Source organism: Penicillium psychrosexuale (assembly GCF_028828465.1).
Source record: "Penicillium psychrosexuale strain IBT 29551 chromosome Unknown utg000003l, whole genome shotgun sequence".
Lineage (NCBI taxonomy): Eukaryota > Fungi > Ascomycota > Eurotiomycetes > Eurotiales > Aspergillaceae > Penicillium > Penicillium psychrosexuale.
The window spans coordinates 308,404-327,742 of NW_026643188.1; the positions used below are offsets into that span (position 1 = coordinate 308,404).

Here is a 19,339-nt window from a genome sequence, read left to right on the forward strand (position 1 = left end):
CCATGTCGCTCTTTCGTGAATATCATCAATGTGTCCGGGAAGCAAATATTATGTTCCAATGCACTCCTCAGCTCACAGGCAGCTTGGCCATATCACCCTTACCGCCCTTGATCCATTCAGGGTCAACCAGACGCTCGCGCTCCGCGTACAATTGTTTGTAAGCACCACGAATGGTTCCATCACTGACATGCGCAACCTGGGAAATCTCCTTGGCAGACTTGCCATGGCCCATAAGGAATGAAGCCATGTAGATGCAAGCCGCAACAATAGACAGGGGAGAACGTCCGGCCAAGTCACCCATGGCGGTAACGCGGTCGGAAAGGGAGACGGAAACACTGGTGACCTGGTAAGGAAGGTCGAGAAGGTTGCAGAAACGATTGCAAAGATCGCTTGGCTTGGTAGAAGTAGTCGCGTTGTAATCGCCAGCAAAGTCGTGAGTTTCGCCATTTTCCAAAGCAGCATTATGGCGCTCGACATTCTGGGTGGTGAAAAACTTCTCTAGAGCCTTATAGATGCGACCAATCTCCTTTCGGGTGACCTTGGTCACGGCGAAGATCTCGGTGAATGTACGAGGAACCTTGCACTGACGACATGCGATGAAGATGCAACCGGCAATAATGACTTCCTGCGACTTGCCCTTGAAGGCCTTGGCGTCGTCGACCATCTTGAAGAGATACTTGGCGGTATCAGCGACAGTCTTCTGGATGTTGAAACCGTCGCACAGAGCACCGATTTCCTTGTAAGCTGCTAGGAGGGCCTTGTTCGCCTTTTCGCCGGACTGCTTGTTTTGCGCGCGGTACAGGTCGCGGGCACGGCCAGATCCTCCACTTGCGATAGAAGTCTCCAGTTGGGCGCCGTTGAGCAGAGGGTTCGAGGCGTCTCCGACACGGGAGGGATCGTCATTATTTTGGTCGTCGTTGGAGAAGGTACGCCATTCAGAGTGCAAGTCGATCTCACGGTCCGCGAGTACAAGTCCACATGAACCGCAAACTGTCTCGTGGGAGTCGGGGAATTCCAGGTTCGGGGGATCCTCTTTGCATTCGGGGCAAACGAGATGGGCGGACAGGTTTTTCTTCCAAGGAGCCGCGACCTCGGGTTTTGTAAGAGAAGTAGCCATATTTTCGGTTTTCAGGTAACTTGAGTATCGGTTGCGGCAACGTCTTGCAAGTACTTTTGGCGCTATACGGGGTAGATGGTATTTCCGATTATAATAGCGAAGGAGAAGTGGCGAATACAGCTTGGCGGCTGTAGTGAGGAAAACGAAAGCGGGCCAGCTGCAGAGAATCCCTCAGCAAGGGAAAAGGTCGAAAACGCAAAAAACGAGCTCAAGGCCACTGTTTTGCGCAGTCATGTTAGCTCAGCCTAAAGGAAATCCATTGTCTCCCGTATCGCTAATTTGTCTGCTCCTTGAACTCCAACAATGTCATGCCAAGATATACTCGAACAAAGGAATTTTCATTACCTTTCACAGGCCAGAGCCCTCGGAAACCTAAGGAGGTCACCCCCAGTCGTAGAAAACCCTTCACCAGTCTGCGCTTTCTTGGATTGAAAGTGGAACAGAAATCTCGCCTCAGCTTGTCCAGCCGTGTTGAACCAGTCAAGGTCTCCGCAAGAAGTCTCTCACGAAAATGGGGACAGGCTGAGGAGGAGAGAAAGAAGATGCCAAGGACTGGGGGAGGATGAGGGAGGGAAACGATGGGGTGAGGTGAGGCTTCAATAGGCGGCACCGAGAAAGGGTCCAGATCGAGCTTAGTAAATAGGTCACGTGGTATATGATGTCTCCAAGATTTGATTGGTTCGAGGAAGTATAGGAAACTTTTTATATCAAACAAACATTCTTTGTTCGCGTTTGCTGCTATAGATGAACGAAATCTAATGAGGACAATGAGACTGCAACTTTGGATCTTGGCAGATAAGTGAAAGCAAACAATAAAGTCAAGACATTTAAACATTCCTATACGGGTGGTCTCGGGTATTTGTGTAGACTGGTCAGTTCAGTGAAGGGTGGCCTCTCCTCGCCTTGATAACATAATGTCAACGCTTGAATATAGCCTTAGCCAACTATCACTTTTCATCGATGAATTGAATTACCGTCGACTATTTGTTTTGATACTAAAATGGAGTGTGGAAGCCCTGGAAAGATTCGGGAACAACATGGCCCGGCTGAGTCATCTGCCAAGAAACCTTTCCGAACAGAAGTCGTTTGAACCTCCAACTTCACGGAAAGACGGATCAGACCTATTCTGTTGAGAACCACCCCTCATTCCTCATCTACACCCTCAGCCAAGATGATGTCTCAATCTCTCCGGGCCTCGGTGAGTGCTGCTTGATTTATAGCAATCAATTTCGCCCTCGACTAACGCGAAAAGCAGCGCACCCTGTTCTCCCGTGCCTCTCGGGCACAGGTCTCGGTCGCTCGCCGCACCTTCCTGACCTCCGCCGTCCGCCAGGGTACGTAATTTACCTGGGGACTATCTTCAATATAATCAAGATGTCCCCTGCTATATCAATCGGTCGCATTCTCGCTAACCCGCAACCCGCCGCAGCCGACCCCGTCCAGGACCTGTACCTCCGCGAGCTCAAGGCCTACAAGCCCACCCCCATCAAGGCTGGTGACGCCGACGAGCACGTCAAAAGTTCTCCGCCCCCGCGCCTCCCAAGTCTCCTGAGGAGGCCAACCTTGCCAGCGAATTGTCCGCCTACGAGAGCCAGGAGGTCGAGGTCGAGGGCCAAGCCGCCGCCGGCGAGGCCGCCCCCGTCGAGGAGAGCTGGTTCGAGGAGGAAGAGGAGGCACCCGCTGCCCACTAAATTCCTCTTTCTATTTCATTTAGCAAGGTCTGGGGAGATGCGGGGGGAAGGCCGGATTTAAATGCCTGCGCCGCAACTAATGTGGCCGCCTCTCGAGGTCCTGAAGCTTGTAAATTAGACCACATTTTTGAACGTTGAGACTTCTATTTCCCTTGTTTTTCACATATTCTGCTTTTATACAGGGTAGGATTTAAATATCCAGGGCTACGCCGGGGGTTGTTACTAAAGACAAGTATTTGGTGAGTGCAGCAGACTCCCGGCTAGGGTCATCCGCTTCAACTTTTCGGTCAAAGAGCGGGGTTTGTAGTATTCAAATGTAGTACTTCAAGAACTATGATACCACATAGAAGACATCTAGATGGTTTGACTGCGTGGTGGACAGATAGCATGGGCAAAATATGCCATGGAACCGCTGGTTTACACAATGTGCATTGTATGGCTTAAGTAGGCTTATTGCCATGCTCATGCAACAATTCCTCCGGTACTGAGTACCCGGTCAGGCCTCGGAAGTATATGCGTATGGATATTCATATGAGGGAACTATTGGTACTGACTATTAATTATTGGGATCTACTGCTGCAATACTCCGTAGATCAACATGTAACGAACAGACCAGAAGTTCACGGCATTGCAATTGATTCTGATATATCAAATTTATGGCTGGCAAAGCTAAAGCTACTCCGTAAAGTTTAGAAAATCCCGGAGCAAAGAAAAGGACGATTCAAGGGGGCGCAATGAAAACATTGGTCACCAAGGGTTTGTACAATGTGATCCATGGTCGTACCCAGGAACTCTTGGATACATCCAGAGAGAAAAACATCACCATGTATAGGGCTATCTGTACTCCGTCCCTAACTAGCAGTTAGGTAAAGTCATTTACTTTGGAAGCGTCCTAACTATGGATCCAACCCCTGCAGGGGAGATTATAGGTAGTGGAAATAGCTCCATACTTTGGAAATTGATTTGACTCTAATCGAGGCGTGTGGAAAGCGCTGTTTCTTATAAGAAAACATCGCCAAAAAAAAATAGAGAATTAGGGTTGATGATGCCATTGGATCATAGCGAGGCGATATTCTAACATTCCGTGGCCAAGAATGAGATACGAGAGATCTGTGCCGGTGTACAGCTGTACAGCTGTCATAGCCCACTCGGTGAATTCTGCCTAGTATTATGTTCCGGAGAGGATGCGATTGGCCCTATCGCCTGTAAAGACCTTGCGATTGGGGCTGAACAGAGAGAGCCCAATGGGCTTTCCGAATCAGACTTGCATGGCGCAGAGAGCATGGACTCGAGCTGATACCGTGAGACAGAGCAGTATTACGCGATCATGATGGCTACAGAGAGAAGAAGAGAAAGAAGTGGAGTCAAATAGGGATGTCTCAGCTGAAAGGAAACATCTGATTTTAATAATAAAATGAAGTATAATTACTCGTATGGAATAGGTTAGAATAATAAGTTAAAAATGTCTCGAGTTAATTAATTACAAGGTAACTAAATAGTACTTTGGAGACTTTGCAGACTTGGGGGACTATTTGGATTTCTCCAACGTCTTCCTTCTTCTTCTCTTCTTCTTCTTCTCTCCCTCACTTCCTCTTGACATTATTCTCCCCCACACACACGCACCCTTCTGCCTTTTGCCCGGACCGCCCTTGGGGGAGATATTTCCCGCCGATCACTTGCTGAATCAGAGTGGCGCCCTTGTAAGCGGCTGCATAGACGATCTATCCACCCCGAAACTCCGTAATTCCAGGGCTGGATATTATTGTTTTGTCCCTCTCTACCTCTTTCTGGCTCGCTGATTCCCTCCTAAAGTCGGCATTTCAGCATTGCGATTGTGCCTCGTTTGCCCTTCCCAGATGCCGCGCGCCTGACCACTTTGAACCGGAACCTCCTGGTGCACAGAGGAGCTGGTCTCTTCTACGCTCGGAATCTTGGGATTAAAGGGGAAATGACCAATAATTCCTATCAATAACCAATCTGTCCTCCCTTTATCCTCTAGACAATGTCTTCGCCTTCACTGGAGACGAACGATGACCAGAAGCCCCAGCTCTCTCGTGCCGCCAGCTACACCGATCTTCCCAGTCAAACCGCAACGGAATCCAGTTTAAGACGTACTTTCTCCGATTATGCTGTGCCGACTTTGGCAGAATCACCGACAAAGGAAACCGTGGCTGCAGGGAAAGACATTCTTCGCCGCACCTCTCTTCGCTCCAAGGACAGGTCAAAGCCAGCCACTATCTCACGTTTTACATTATCGTCGGAGGATTTGAAGGATGCCGATTCACATGTGCCGGAAACCAGGGCACCGGAGCCCGCTGCGAGGCCATCCAAGAGCCGGTCAATGTCTGGAAGGATCGTCAGCCTTGCGAGGAAACCATGGGGCTCTTCCTCCCGGTCTCCGTCACCGTCAGCGAAAAGGTCCAAACAGCAGGATTCTCAGTCCCCAACTAGTTTCAGCGGTCGAAAAACAGAAGATGATCAGACACAACCTTCCCGCAAGCGAACGATCCTCTATAAACGCCCACGCCGGCCAATGCTAGCTGTTATAGCCAAGGGCCCCGAAGACAGTCCCGGCTCTCCAAACAGTCCATCTGGCAATTCGCTACGGCACCGGTCTTCATTCGAAAAATTCACAGCATCACTTTCTGTTTCGACCCCGCTCTTACCACCTATGCCCAAGGGAGCTGCGGAAACTGCTGCGGCGTATGCGAATTCCGGCACCGAATCTGCACGGAAAAAGGACGAGCTTTGGGGCGTCTTTCGTGGCTTGGAGGCGGATTTCCAAAAGTATGCGCAATTACATTAACCCTTCATATTACAATTGCTGACCAGATAACAGGTTCCAAGCCAAATCTAGCTCACTGAAAGCTAACGTCATCCGTACCTCGCTCCTCCCTTTTCTCAGCCGCCATCACCTCCATGGCTCATGCAAGAACCTCAGACCGGAAGACCTGGATCGCCGAGTCAATATTCTTAATAAATGGTGGATTGGAATGCTAGAGATGCTCAATGGCAAGCATAACCAGTCGATATCGGGAACCGACAGACCGGTGTTCCTGGAAGCTATCGTGGGAATCATGGCTCGACCGGAATGGCGCATACCCTTCCCCATGGCCCAGAATGGAGATGGGCCTACGGAATCGTTGAAATATGCGTCAACTTCAGTGTCGGAAACATCGGATGGGTCAGGCTCCTCGGGTTCGGATTTCCTGGTTGAATCGATTCATCACAACATCCGAAACATCTTCATTCAAAACCTCCTTTCTCAAATGGGATTCGTGGTTGAACGAATGTCTATGAGACATGCGCCAGCTAGCCTGGTTGCTTTTTGTGGCAAGGTTTGCGCATATGCCTTTTTCTTCTGTCCCGGGGTGCCCGAGATCCTGGTCCGCCTGTGGAGCACGCCTCCTAATATGTTCCGACGCATCTTGTCAGAATCAGCCGGGTCGCGCACTGGAAATATGCGTGCATACACGCAAGAACTCGCTCTGTGCTTTCCGCCGGCTCTCCGTCCCCTAGCGTTTCACTCGCAATCCCCTCTGTTGCGATATCTACGCCAGAAACCCGAACTACCCTTGAATACCACTCATATTAACTGGAACCGCCCGTGGATTGCACGATGGGCTGGGCGTGACACGGACCTCTTCTTTGTCTTCGTCAAATACATTCATATTCTGTACGCTGAGTATTTGCCTCCGGGGACTGAAAAGGCAAAACGGATATTGGCACCTGGGCTGTTGATAGTTCACGCGCAACTCCTGCTCGTTCTGGAGGACACGATCTACAAACAATCGGCACAACAGGGGTCCGACAATCCCCACACAGCTGCTGCAATCACCTTTGATGATTTTATCGAGTCGCCGGATGCTTCTGCCTCCACTCAGCATCTTCGAAGTGGCAGCAACACTCATCGGTTGATGGCAGAGAATCGTTTGATTATCCTTCTCCGAGACTTACTGTCTGCATCGTCGGTAGAACCAAATCGAGCTCGATTACTATTTGCCGAATCATTTTGTGGCATAATCAAAGCCGCAGCGCAGAAAACGTCTCTCTTTGATCATAATGCATGTTTTTTGTTGTGTGACTTCCTCGAGGAGGTCATTCCAATCATTACACGTTATGCCCAGTCGATTGAAACCGAATTGTTTGATTGGGGCTTTTGGCTCGATGTTTGTCGTCAAATGATGCAGAGCCACAATTCGCTCACGGAGGTACGGGTATTTTCTTTCCTCTTCTGCATCTGGGGTACCTGGACTGCGACAGAAGAAAGAAAAGCATCTATCTGCCTAGACTTCTTGTTGCATGAGCCGGTATTCTACCACTACTTCAATCACTGGAGTCCGATGGTGCGAGCCTATTTCCATCGTTTGTTGTGTTGGAGGGTCGGTCGGTTCCATACTGATCCCTCATCACTTGACTCCAACGTCTATGAGATTCTTTCAGATCGACTCCTACGAGTCTGGGAGTATTACATCGGATTCCAATCTAAGGCTGAACAAGGCATGGCAGCTCCTTTGTCCTCTGCTCCCTGTACACCCGCTCCAGGACGAAGAATCATCATTATCCGATGCGAGAACCAATTGTCTCCTGTCAATCTTTTCGTCAGCTTTGACCGAGTCGTTCCACCCGTTCCCTCGGACCAACTGACGTCACACAATAGAACCGGATCGTCCGACTCTAGTGGTTCAGATGGTCAACCAGCTAAACGACGGTGGGGGATACTCAAGGCCATGTTTGGCAGCTCTTCCAACCCACGTTCCGGCGATGGAGTCAGCAGCAGCAGTTCTGATGACTCCGAGAATCCCGTACCAGATCCAACAATGACTGTGGATAGCAAATGTATGGATGAACACGAACAAACTGCGACCCACAGTATGGACGACGAGATCATCCGCCCCAAAGCTCTCCACCAGCCATTCTTTTTCAAATTCTCTTTGGAATGGATGGATCGCCCGCAATGGCCCACGAAAAACAAACGTCTTTTCACCCCATGTCTCCCTGTCGCATCCCAATTGCACGTCGAGCATCGACGTTCTCCTGAGAAGTCGGAGTATGATACAGCATCAGAGAACCCGGGCCAGTCCGACCTCGAGAACGATGAACCAGAACCAGACATCATCACCACCGACCAAGATACTCCCACGCAGCCTACCTCAGATACCTGGCCGCGAACACCTACAACCAAGAACTCCCCCTTACCTGAACTTCCTTCCCAGCCTTCTTACGATCATCTTGTGTCTAGCAAATATGCAGGCCGTGCCCTTGCGGAATGGGCACACATTGTCTCCGAATGCGATAGCTTTTTCGCCCGTCGTCGTGACGAGGGCGTCCCCACTGATCAAATGGTGGAAACCCCAACCTTGGGGGTTGATAACTTCCGCAAATAACCAAAATCCAACATGAGAAAAAAACCCTTCTCATCAACACGGATCAATTATAGACTCCCCGTGACATGTTCAAGCAGATGTCTGTTTTGAGATGTTTCGGTTCATTCCTCTTTTTTTTGTTTCTTCTAATTTTACAACACTGTGTGCATGGCGGATCTGGAGCATAGGGAATCGGCGTTTACTTAGCCTGATTTTGTTCTTCCAAGGATTTCTCATTTCGTGTACTAGGAGCGAGACACGCAATAATCATAGTAAGACATCATTCGACTTGATCGTCCAAAGAAACCGTAGTAGAGCATAGTCAACTATATATAATATTTCTTTATGTAACAAGTGATCTCTCTCTCATTCTAAATCTAACCCTGCTGCTGTGCCTCCTCCTTCTCCTGAGCAAGTTGCTTGTTCAGTAAATACAGCAAAGCTCCCTGCACATCCTCCCTATGCATAAAGACTTCAACAAGCCTCACCCCGGATCCATTCTGAATCTGCTCACTAGCCAACACATCCTTCAACTCGCCACAGGTCCTCGCCGTAAAACTATTATTCGCCGCATGCTCTTGATCAGCTCCGAAATAGTTCAGCGCCTGCGCGTGTCTCCAGAAAGGCACATCATTGTACACCTGCTGGCGTCCGTGGATCACCCGCTCAATGGTATAGCCTTCGTTATTGATGATGAAAATAATAATGTTCAACTTCTCACGGATCATCACACTGATCTCCTGCGCTGTCATCTGCAGACTTCCATCGCCGATGAACAAAATAGTCTGACTCTTGCTTTCTGTGGCCTTGTTGTGCTCACGCTGCGCTAGCGCTGTGCCCAGTGTTGCCGGGAGCATGAATCCAATCGAGAGCCAGGTGACCGCGCCGAAGATGCGGCATTTCGGAGGCAGTTTGAAGTTCCGGCCGCCATGCGAGGCGGTGCCTGTCTCGGTGAGGATTATGTCCCCTTCGCGCAAGAGCGGGTTTACCAGGCGGTAGAAGTTGTCTTGCGCGAGTGGGTCTGTGTTTTTGATGTTGGCCAATGTGATTTCTTGTTTCGGGGGTCCGGTGGCCTTAACTAGGCGTGTGGAGTCGAGGCTTTGGAGTATGTTTGATAGAATGTTGTGGGCGGACAGGTCGCGATAAGTATCATTGTCGATTTGAACGGTACTGCCCGAAAAGGCGATTGACACTGCGGACTTGGGGATTGTCGTAAAGAAATAGGTGTTGGTGTCGCTATTGTGCAGTCCGAATGCCAGGATCAAATCTGCCTCCTCGAAGTACTCCTGCGCTGACTTGTCGCCAAAGGCTGCCGCGTACAATCCGTACACATTTGGCAGCTGCTCGTTGACTAGGCCTTTGCCGTACACGGTTGTCCATGTGGGCCAGTTGGTTGCTTTGACCAGAGCATCGATCTGGTCGACGATACCAAGACCTGTGCTTTCTCCGTCCACGAAGATGAGCGGACGCTTGGCGCTGTACACTTTCTCCAAGATGCGCGCCAGCACTTCGGGCTCTTGTGTAGAGCTTGGTGGTTGAGGAATGCTGATCTTTGTTTCCAAATTTTTAGCCGACACGAGCACGTCGGGCATATCATCGGGCAATTCAAGGTAGACCGGACGGCTGTGGACCAACGCCTGGCGCAGGACGTAGTCGATCCGTTCCGGCGCTGTGGCAGCGTCTTCCAGCCTTACTTGAGCTGCAGTGACATGCTTCGACATGTTCGCAAAGCGACGGTAGTCGCCATCTGAGAAAGTGTGGTGCATAAACGTGCGCGCGCTCTGAAGTGGGCGCGGTGGAGTTCCGACAATGTGTAACACAGGTGTATTCTCGGCATAGGCGCCTGCAATGCCGTTGATAGCGGACAGCTCGCCAACGCCGTATGTAGTGATCAGTGCAGACAGGCCTTTAATGCGACCATATCCGTCCGCCGCATAGGCGGCATTGAGTTCATTGCAGTTGCCCACCCAGTGGAGACCGGCGGGAGTGACGAAATCCAATAAACGAAGGTTGTAGTCACCAGGGACGCCAAACATGGAGTCGACGCCCAGCTGGCGCAGCCGGGTAAACAGGTACTCTGCGAGCTTTATATCTTGAGTCATAATGAAGGTGATATTGGAGTTAGAGAGGGACGCAAAACGAGTATTTATAGATGGATGGAATGGATCCCCGCATCTTATCGGCGACACGCCGATTCTCCGACTCTCCGATCTCGCCATTGTTAGCCGACTTCACCCTTTTGTCTCCACTGGCGGGACAAACTCCGCCAGACCAGCCATGTCGCGCCTGGCTGCTTGTGAAGCCTGCAGAAAGGCTAAACTGGCATGCGACCATCAGCTGCCCGTTTGCACGCGTTGTAGTGCTAGCAAGGGGATTTGCATCTACAGGACTACGCCCTTTAAGCGGAGAAGAGTCGAGAAGCAGAGGTCAGTTTCATACTTGCCTGGATTGTATATCCGAATTGGCTAATAATATATTTGCAGCGTAAATCCACCAGATAAATCGCCATTATTTAATCCAAGACGTAATCCATATCCAAACCCTGGGTATCTAGGATCGTCTAGCCATGCAGCTATATTCAAGCACATCACTCCGGACGGAGACCATGGCCCCGGTAGTCATCAAGTCGCACCAGAGGATCTGCACTCGGATTTGTTTGGGGACAACCATCTTGTCCTACAGGGTGCAGATATCCTCAAACATCTCTTGACAACATATCAGTTGTCCGCCATGAAAGACCTCGTCATGTTCTGGCTAGCTAAAGGAGCCAATCTGGCCCTGGCAGAGCCCTTTGTTGACCAATGTGCCCAGAGCGTGAGCCAATTGTTCACATATCATGACGACAACTGGCATCTAGTCTATGCAAGACGTCTCGTGCAGAACTCGGCCCTACCGCTACACTTCAATGATACCTCTGACCTGGCTAGTTTCTCGGCTCAATTTTTGGAGCACAATTCTCGCTGGGAAACGTTGGGGATATTCTTTGCCGCTGTTAGTCGTGCGACAGTTGACATCGCGTTCTTTCCGTCTCTATATACTACTGAGCAAGAGCAGTACACACTCCGAAGATTGTGTACTAAACTTTGTGACTTTGCATTGGAGATATCTCTCTCTTTAGATTGCTTGAATGATCTACAATTGATCATGCAATACGAGAACTTTATCGTCCATTCCTACGTGGATGGAGATCAGAGTAGGTTGCAAGCCGCAATTGTTACCTCCACTTAGCCATATGTTAATTTCTCAAAGGCTACCATTCATGGCGCAAACTGGGCGATGCAATATCTTCCACATTTGCCCTTGGTTACCACGAGAACATCGAAATTAAAGCAGGGCTCCCGCCATTCCTCAAAGAATTGCGCAAAACAGCCTTCGCGCGCATATACTCCGCAGACAAGAATATAGCAATATTCCTCGGCCGCCCACCACGAATGAACAAACGCTTCTGTCACTTTCAAATCCCATCCTGCAAGAATGCAAAAGAAGGCTCAGCCGACTGGACCCCAGACGCGGAACCCGGGTACCGGGCTGATACGCGGTGGTCTGCACTGTGCGCATCACTAAAGGAGGAGATATGGGAGCTTCTTCAGGACAAGCATGATCCATCATGTGCGCAGCGAGCAAGGTATTCAAAAGCAACGCAACGCCGCGCCGAATATCTCAAAGTAAACAATGGCTAATTAAGAAATGGCACAGTGTGATACAGTGCCAAGCAGAGACGCAGTGGCAACAACTGCCATCCCACTTCCGACTCGAGAGCAGCCTAAAGAATTGTACACAAGGATCCTTCGAGCGAGACTTCGTCGCCGGTGTACGACTGCACCACTTGCATGTGCTATTCTTGCTTCGTCTTTTGCTTCTTAAATCACCGACTGAGCCCGATCTACCGATCATCGAGACGGCGGGTCAGATGCTCACGCTCGTTGTGGAGATTATTCTGCTGCGGGATCAGCTCACTAATTCTGGGACGGGTCTTATTTGGAAGGTATGTATGGAATTGACTTGATGTTCATATTAACATACTCTGTCTACAAACCCCCCAACTTGCAAGCAGTAAACTAATATCCATACTAACTAGGTCGCATACTACGGTCTCCCCGCTGCGGGGATAATGCTTCTGGCCATGTTGAAACAGCATATGCCACGAGCGCACCGTACACGGTCGTTACAAGATCTCAGTGTGTTTGTGGCGGAGGTTCAGATCGGGACGATTGTAAAAGCCGGGGATCCAAATTACCCATTGCTTTCTAAGGCTACGCGGACTATACAGCGTTTTTTGGACTCAACACATTCGGACCCAGCGCAGCCTTTGCCTGAAATGACCGAGGTTGAGGGGAATGATGGGTGGGCGGCGTTATTGAGTCAGGATTTGTGGGATTTTGAGGCTGGGTTTTGGCAGAGTTTGGCGGATCATCCGTCTTTGATGGCGATTGAGCCTTCTTTGCCTTCTGTCTAGTTTATGATACCTATGAGTAAAATATGAGTTGGGCTGGAAGAAAGCTCTTCATCTCTTCATTTGATGTCATATACTCATACTAACTTTTGACATAGTTTTGACTGTCTTTGTCTCATAACTAGCATTGACTTACATGGTAGTAGGTCATGGCCAACATCCACATTATTATAAGAGTGCTCTTTCCCGCTCCAGTCCACCCGGTCAGTAGGACCCTTTCCACATACAATAACCATGAAAAATCGTGTAAGAAGACTCTGAAAATGTGACTCTTACATAATAAAATATTTCCATTTGGAAAATGAAGTACTACCCTAAGGGTGGAGCACTTGGAGCGAGCAAGCAAACCATGTGGACTGGCAGGGTTGGAACCCTTTTAGAAGCTAGATGATATATCCCAATATGAACGCCGGTGCCTGGGGCAAGGAGGAGAAGCTAGATACATTCAAGAAAAGGACAATCTGCTAAGTCCCGTATGAGCTCAAGACATGCGTGGTATATGATGGGCGTAAAAAGAAGTTCCCAAAATGCAGGTATAGAGGTATCCCGACAACCAAGTGACAGGTGTCGGGCTGTACAGTGCTCGTTTAGAACATGATAATAGAATCAATCCGATAAGAGCGGATGAAGTATGGCGGAGAAGAACGACAAATAGGAAAAGGGTAGATAGATAGAATACATTAATGGAGCAGCTTGTCGCTGGCGTGGTGGATGGTCTTGGCGACCCGGTCGATCCAATATTGGGTCAATGTCCAATTCCCTGTGTTGATGCTGTCGCGGATAGCAGGGAAGATCGAGGGATCGTAGCCGGACCACAGCTCTGGCCCAAAGATAACGTGTCGGAATTGTGTGCGGTTGGGGATCTGTACAAGTCATTAGTTAGGGCCGAGGAATGAATCAAGCAGAACGTCAACTTACACCTCCGCCTTCTTCCAAGTCAAGTAGATTGGTATCAAAGGCAGCCATTCGAGCATTATGGTTCACCCGCTGGACTGCCATAACATTGCTTTCATAACCACCCATGCCCCATACAGTATCGTGCCAGATCTTGTTCCAGGACTGGAATGTAACAGCATTGGCTCTCATCTCGGTCGCAGCCCTGAACATGGGCTGCATGTCTACCTCGGCTTTCTTTGATTTGGCAAATTTGTCCAAGTCTTTGACCCATCCGACAATGGAGTCGCCGTAGACTTCTAGGTCAAATGGCAGCATGGGGTTCTCCGAAAGGTCTAGAAGGAGAAGCCCCCAGAATTGAGCCAGGATTTTGTGGTATTGGAAATCGGGGTCTGCAAAATTAACCATCCAGTCATATGTTTCATAGCAGCTGTGGTATGGATAGGGCTCGCCCTCAAATCCGAAGTCAACGCTCGAAGTGCCAGCGATATCCTGGAACGCAACATAATCACTTCCAGCGCCAAGTGGAGTAATCTTTGAGCCCTTTTTATCCCAAATGTCTTTCAGTGTTGCGTTCGCATAGGGGTCAGAGATACGACCCAGAACCTGTAGCACGGTGCGCTCAAAAACAGGCGACGCAGACACACGGAAATCGGGGCCCGCAACGCCCACGTCGACATTCAGGTAGGCAAAGGCATTTGCACGGAGATCATCGATCTCCTTCTCGACATGTTCGGTTGAGCCGATCAAATTGTACTCCTCTCCGTCCCAACTGACAAATTCAATGGTGCGAAGTGGTCGCCATCCGTAAGTGAGCAACTCGCCGAAGGCTCGTACAACCTCTAGGAAAGTAGCAGTGCCACTTCCAGGGTCAACACTTCCCATGCACCACGAATCTCGGTGGTTGCCAACAATAATCTTCTTGTCACGCTCGTCCATTCCGGTTATTATGCCGTGGATGTTGTAGATAGGTTGCCGCTCTATTTCATCTTGCAGGTTCATCAGATGAACGATCGGGGAGTCCTGGTCACCAGTCCACCACTCTTGTACATCAGGAACACCGCCCACCCATTCCTTTGGTACTTTGGAGCCATGGCCTTTGAGGCCCTGCAAAAGTATCTGTGCATCGCGCCAAGCGAGTGGGAGACTGGGAATCTTGGGTAGACCGGGGCTGTCCTCGGGGGACAGACGATGGTTTTCTCCCGGCGTAGATGCCCATCCAGGGCTGAGAACATCGCCAATTACCTGCGACATCATACTGACACCGCCCCTTTGCACGCCATCGCTTGGCATGTATCGCCCTTCGGGGAAGGCCGGGCCTTTGACAAATCCGTCCTGGGCGGGATCGGAGTAGATGATACAGCCGGCAGCCCCGGCTAATTCAGCAGCCTTGATTTTCAATGCACGATCTGATTCAGTACCATAGTATCGGACCAAGGCAATTGAGCCATCGAGTGAAATTCCTTTATTTGCGAGCAGATCGAAATCTTCCCGGGATCCGAAGTTAGCATACACCAGATGCCCAGTGACATTGCCGGATTTCGAATGGCCATGGAAGATCAGGTCCTTGGCGTTGTCCTCTTCGAGTTTCGCCTCCCAAGCTAGACTAGGTGGATCGATGATTGCGACTCTCCTCCCATCCTTGCGTGGGTAGTTGAGGTAGACCTGGAATTCCTCCCGCGACACTTCATCAAACCCTGCATTCTGGAACTCTTGTTCAATCAATTTTGATAGCGCAAAGCTGCCTTCCGTGCCAGCTACGTGGGTGTAGTTGGTGACTCGTCGCAAGTTATCGGCGATATTGGTCTCGTTGATGTGGCCTTGAATGAAGTTCTCGACGGAGGCGGGGCTATAGGACTGACCCATGGCCATGCGACTGTTGATATTGAAGACATCTGCGATGAAGAACACATACACTAAGGTGACCACCAGTAAAAGAGCGAATACTCGGAGAAGCATGATGCACCCCTGATCTTTTAAGCGTGCCCTTGCGTCACTAAGGTTGATCGTGAAGCGGAAAGTGGGCATATATCGTTGGAAGGGTCGTTGTATAGCGGACAGGGTACGACCCAGACTCGATAGCTGCTTGGAAAAACGATGTCGTAGAGGGGTGTGTCTGCCGGTTAAGGAGGCCGATGCCGAATCATCCACATCCATCTGGTCTAGCTCCCGCCGTAGTTCCTCCACCGACTCTCGGTCTGAGTGTGAGGCCAATGATTCCAGGTCATCCAGGCTAGAGCGCGCCGATTCGACGGTTGGTGGGTGGTAGCCGCGGGTTGCGGCATGATCGCGACCGAGTAGCCCCTGTCGTTCAACATCTGTTCCATCGCCAAGGTCGGATCGAGATGATGAGGGTTGACCGGTAGCTTCGGCGTAAGAAGGGATGGGGACGGCCTGATAGTCAAACTTCTCGTCGCCCATTGTGGGAGATACGGGGCTCCGGAGAGCTGTAACTAGGGTGTAACGCGGGTGCGGAGATCTGGAGGATCATGATCTGTAGGAAAAAGGAAAATGAGCGACGTCCGACATCCTATGCCGATGAATAAGTATGTCCAGAATTCGATGGAGTTGTATAGGAGAGAGACAGGAGATAGGCAAACGCCCCCGGAGTGAGAGTGACCCACGCTTGGCAACTCGGTCCTGCATTACGCATCATTTAGAGATTGGACATTCTTTAATGCTATGACAACATATTAGTAGATTAGAATATTTTTTATTAGTCCAGAGTCCAGACCGGTTTGGGAGTCATTTCTTTTTTATATATGTATCAGACCTCGGACGTGCAGTGTCGTGCAGATGTTCTCCATTATGCTACGGAGTACATACCCCATCCACGCCAGAAGATGAAGATCCGAGGGCAGTATCAGAATAATACAACACAGCAAAGGCAGACTGAACTCCGTACAGCATAGTAGATAGTATAAGTGACCACATGCATGAGAAGAGTCTCAAAGACTTCATTATAGAGAAGCAAGTTTCGGGCTAATTAGCTAAAACATCCGAAGTGATGCCACTGAACCATCTTGAGATACGACCGGGAGGTCCATTGCTCCACTAAGCAATGATTCGAGGATGAGAAGGAACCTTCCACTATTCAAGATATTAAAAGATCTCAAAGAGGGAAAGCTGAGCCTGGAAGACGACCGGAGTGGAGACAAGAGAGATCGATAAGATGGCAGACTCAGTTTTACACCGTAGCTTGGATGTTGAGGGTTTTAATTTTCAAAGCCACGTAGCGCAGTCGAACACAGAGATGTATGTAACTGTTTATTAACTAACTATGTGCTAGCTAGTTACTTACTGTCAAAGTTGATGTTGAAGTGGTAAGTTAGCGGGGGACTGTTTTATACACTGCATCACGGGGTCCACGAGTCACGAGTATAGCTTCACGTCCAAATCTCCCCGTATAACCACTTCTTATATATCTCCTGGGGAATTATCCGGCCCAAAGGAACTGCAAGAGAAGTAGCAAAAGAGGGCAGATCTCCCCACTCGAAGGAAAAAAAGAAAACGCGAAAAAAAAAGAAAAATAATAAGTGGTGACAGATCGTACACGGTAGAACCGAGTACACAGACTCCTTTTCATTCTTATATCAATCGCCTTCTCTTCAGACTTCTCCCTCTTCTCTTGATCTTAACCTCAACCTCCTTCATATACTTCATCTCAGTCATCTTCCTTCACCCTCACCTTCTATTTCTCTTATAACACAAAAATTACCCCTCTATACCCCCCACCATGGCTACTCGTCCCCAAAACATCGGCATCAAGGCCATTGAGGTCTATTTCCCTACTCAGGTAAGGGTTCCATGTCTATCTTATCCCCCGGGATCGATACTGATTTGTCAATTGTAGTGTGTCGACCAGGTCGAGCTCGAGAAGTACGATGGTGTCTCTGCCGGAAAATATACCATCGGTCTCGGACAGACCAAGATGAGCTTCTGTGATGACCGCGAGGGTATGTGCACCGGCATATTCCAAAGGGGATCAAGATCAATCAGCTAACCTTTCTCGGCAGACATCTACTCCATGACCCTCACCGTTCTCTCCTCCCTCATGAAAAAATACAACATCGACCCCAAGTCCGTTGGCAGACTCGAGGTTGGCACCGAGACCCTTTTGGACAAGTCCAAGTCCGTGAAGTCTGTTCTCATGCAGCTTTTCGCTCCCCACGGAAACACCAACATCGAGGGTGTCGATAACGTCAACGCCTGCTACGGTGGCACCAACGCTGTCTTCAACAGCATCAACTGGGTCGAGTCCTCCGCCTGGGATGGCCGTGATGCCATCGTGGTTTGCGGTGATATTGCTCTGTACGCCGCTGGTGCTGCCCGTCCCACTGGTGGAGCTGGCTGCGTTGCTATGGTCATTGGCCCCGATGCCCCTATCGTCTTCGAGCCCGGTCTCCGTGCCTCCTACCTCACCCACGCCTACGATTTCTACAAGCCCGACCTCACCAGCGAATACCCCGTTGTCGATGGTCACTACTCCCTTCGGTGCTACACCGAGGCTGTCGATGCCTGCTACAAGGCCTACGACGCCCGTGAGAAGACCCTGAAGGCCCAGGCCAACGGTGCTAATGGTGCTAATGGTGCCCTCGACGAGTCCCTGACCCCTCTGGATCGTTTCGACTATATTCTGTTCCACGCCCCTACCTGCAAGCTCGTCCAGAAGTCCTACGCTCGTATGCTCTACAACGACTTCCTGGCCAACCCCTCTCACCCCGCTTTCGCCGAGGTTGCCCCCGAGCTCCGCGACCTGGATTACGAGAAGTCTCTTACCGATAAGGTCGTTGAGAAGACCTTCATGGGTCTGACCAAGAAGCGTTTCGCCGAGCGTGTCAACCCCGGTCTTCAGGTCGCCACCCAGTGCGGTAACATGTACACTGCCACAGTTTATGGCGGCTTGGCCAGTCTGCTCAGCAACGTCGCTTTCGACCCTAAAGAGCCCAAGCGCATCGGTCTGTTCAGCTACGGTTCCGGACTTGCCAGCTCCCTGTTCAGCGCCAAGATTGTCGGCGATGTGTCCAACATGGTTGAGAAGCTTGACCTCCAGAACCGCCTCAATGCCCGCACTATCCTCGAGCCTGCTGCATATGATGCCATGTGCAAGCTCCGCGAGCACGCCCACCTGAAGAAGAACTTTAAGCCCACTGGTAACATCGAGACTATTGGATCCGATGTCTACTACTTGACTGAGGTGGATGACATGTTCCGCCGCAAGTACGAGATCAAGGCTTAAAGTTTCTTTGATGTTCTGCGATTGCCTTTACCGTTCAATGTGTTGTTTAGACGGTTCAAAGAGATTCCCCCGAGCGTTTTGAGTGTTTCGTCAAGGTGCATAGAAGACCTTTTTTCGTTTTCCTTTTTTACTCTTTCGGTTGGGTCATTTCGACCCACATGAAATGAATGTCATGAAATAATTAAAAGACAAATTAATGAGATACAATTCTAAAATAACTCGGTACTAAAAAGTCGATATTAACTACACACAATGTGCACTAACAGCAGTGAAACACCAGGGTTCAATGCACGGTTATGGGTTGACCACCCCGATTTAACCACCTCGATTTGATCTCAACCTCTTTCTAGGTGTCTCCTGCATGAACTCCTCATCAACTGCATTAATTGTTGCTAATTATGGGACATTGCTTAGTTTCAAGGATCAAACTATCCAATCACTGGATATGACGCCAGGTGCTCGGCGCGTACATCAAACTCATCACCACATATGTAGCCGCCGACGTCGATATCACATTCGGCCACTGGTGCATCTAGAGCAGCTACTCTCTCCCATCAAAGGGTCTTTTTACCCTGCTCA

The 19,339-nt window shown here is 49.9% G+C and overlaps 7 protein-coding genes across 7 annotated transcripts; 4 read left to right on the forward strand and 3 right to left on the reverse strand.

Annotated features, from left to right (window-relative positions):
• Positions 1-67: 67 nt before the first annotated feature.
• N7518_004029 (transcription factor SUA7) lies at positions 68-1,117 on the reverse strand (the record flags this gene model as incomplete). Its single annotated transcript, XM_057184956.1, has 1 exon — positions 68-1,117. The coding sequence occupies one exon, from the start codon at positions 1,115-1,117 to the stop codon at positions 68-70; it is 1,050 nt and encodes a 349-aa protein (XP_057041726.1).
• Positions 1,118-2,288: 1,171 nt separating this feature from the next.
• On the forward strand, positions 2,289-2,808 carry N7518_004030 (ATP synthase subunit H; the record flags this gene model as incomplete). The annotated part of the gene is made up of 4 exons (XM_057184957.1): positions 2,289-2,315; positions 2,373-2,451; positions 2,547-2,629; positions 2,674-2,808. 4 exons carry the CDS (start codon positions 2,289-2,291, stop codon positions 2,806-2,808), a joined length of 324 nt encoding a protein of 107 aa, XP_057041727.1.
• Positions 2,809-4,810: 2,002 nt separating this feature from the next.
• Positions 4,811-8,195, forward strand: N7518_004031 (DUF1765 domain-containing protein; the record flags this gene model as incomplete). The annotated part of the gene is made up of 2 exons (XM_057184958.1): positions 4,811-5,595; positions 5,648-8,195. 2 exons carry the CDS (start codon positions 4,811-4,813, stop codon positions 8,193-8,195), a joined length of 3,333 nt encoding a protein of 1,110 aa, XP_057041728.1.
• A 356-nt stretch (positions 8,196-8,551) lies between these two features.
• N7518_004032 (alpha-keto acid decarboxylase family protein) lies at positions 8,552-10,276 on the reverse strand (the record flags this gene model as incomplete). Its single annotated transcript, XM_057184959.1, has 1 exon — positions 8,552-10,276. The coding sequence occupies one exon, from the start codon at positions 10,274-10,276 to the stop codon at positions 8,552-8,554; it is 1,725 nt and encodes a 574-aa protein (XP_057041729.1).
• A 175-nt stretch (positions 10,277-10,451) lies between these two features.
• Positions 10,452-12,630, forward strand: N7518_004033 (transcriptional regulator family TF; the record flags this gene model as incomplete). The annotated part of the gene is made up of 5 exons (XM_057184960.1): positions 10,452-10,600; positions 10,658-11,367; positions 11,424-11,799; positions 11,871-12,159; positions 12,253-12,630. The coding sequence occupies 5 exons, from the start codon at positions 10,452-10,454 to the stop codon at positions 12,628-12,630; spliced, it is 1,902 nt and encodes a 633-aa protein (XP_057041730.1).
• Positions 12,631-13,307: 677 nt separating this feature from the next.
• Positions 13,308-15,942, reverse strand: N7518_004034 (M28 family metallopeptidase; the record flags this gene model as incomplete). Its single annotated transcript, XM_057184961.1, has 2 exons — positions 13,308-13,490; positions 13,546-15,942. The coding sequence occupies 2 exons, from the start codon at positions 15,940-15,942 to the stop codon at positions 13,308-13,310; spliced, it is 2,580 nt and encodes an 859-aa protein (XP_057041731.1).
• Positions 15,943-17,257: 1,315 nt separating this feature from the next.
• Positions 17,258-18,760, forward strand: erg13 (hydroxymethylglutaryl-CoA synthase; the record flags this gene model as incomplete). The annotated part of the gene is made up of 3 exons (XM_057184962.1): positions 17,258-17,317; positions 17,375-17,477; positions 17,538-18,760. The coding sequence occupies 3 exons, from the start codon at positions 17,258-17,260 to the stop codon at positions 18,758-18,760; spliced, it is 1,386 nt and encodes a 461-aa protein (XP_057041732.1).
• Between the last annotated feature and the right edge of the window lie 579 nt (positions 18,761-19,339).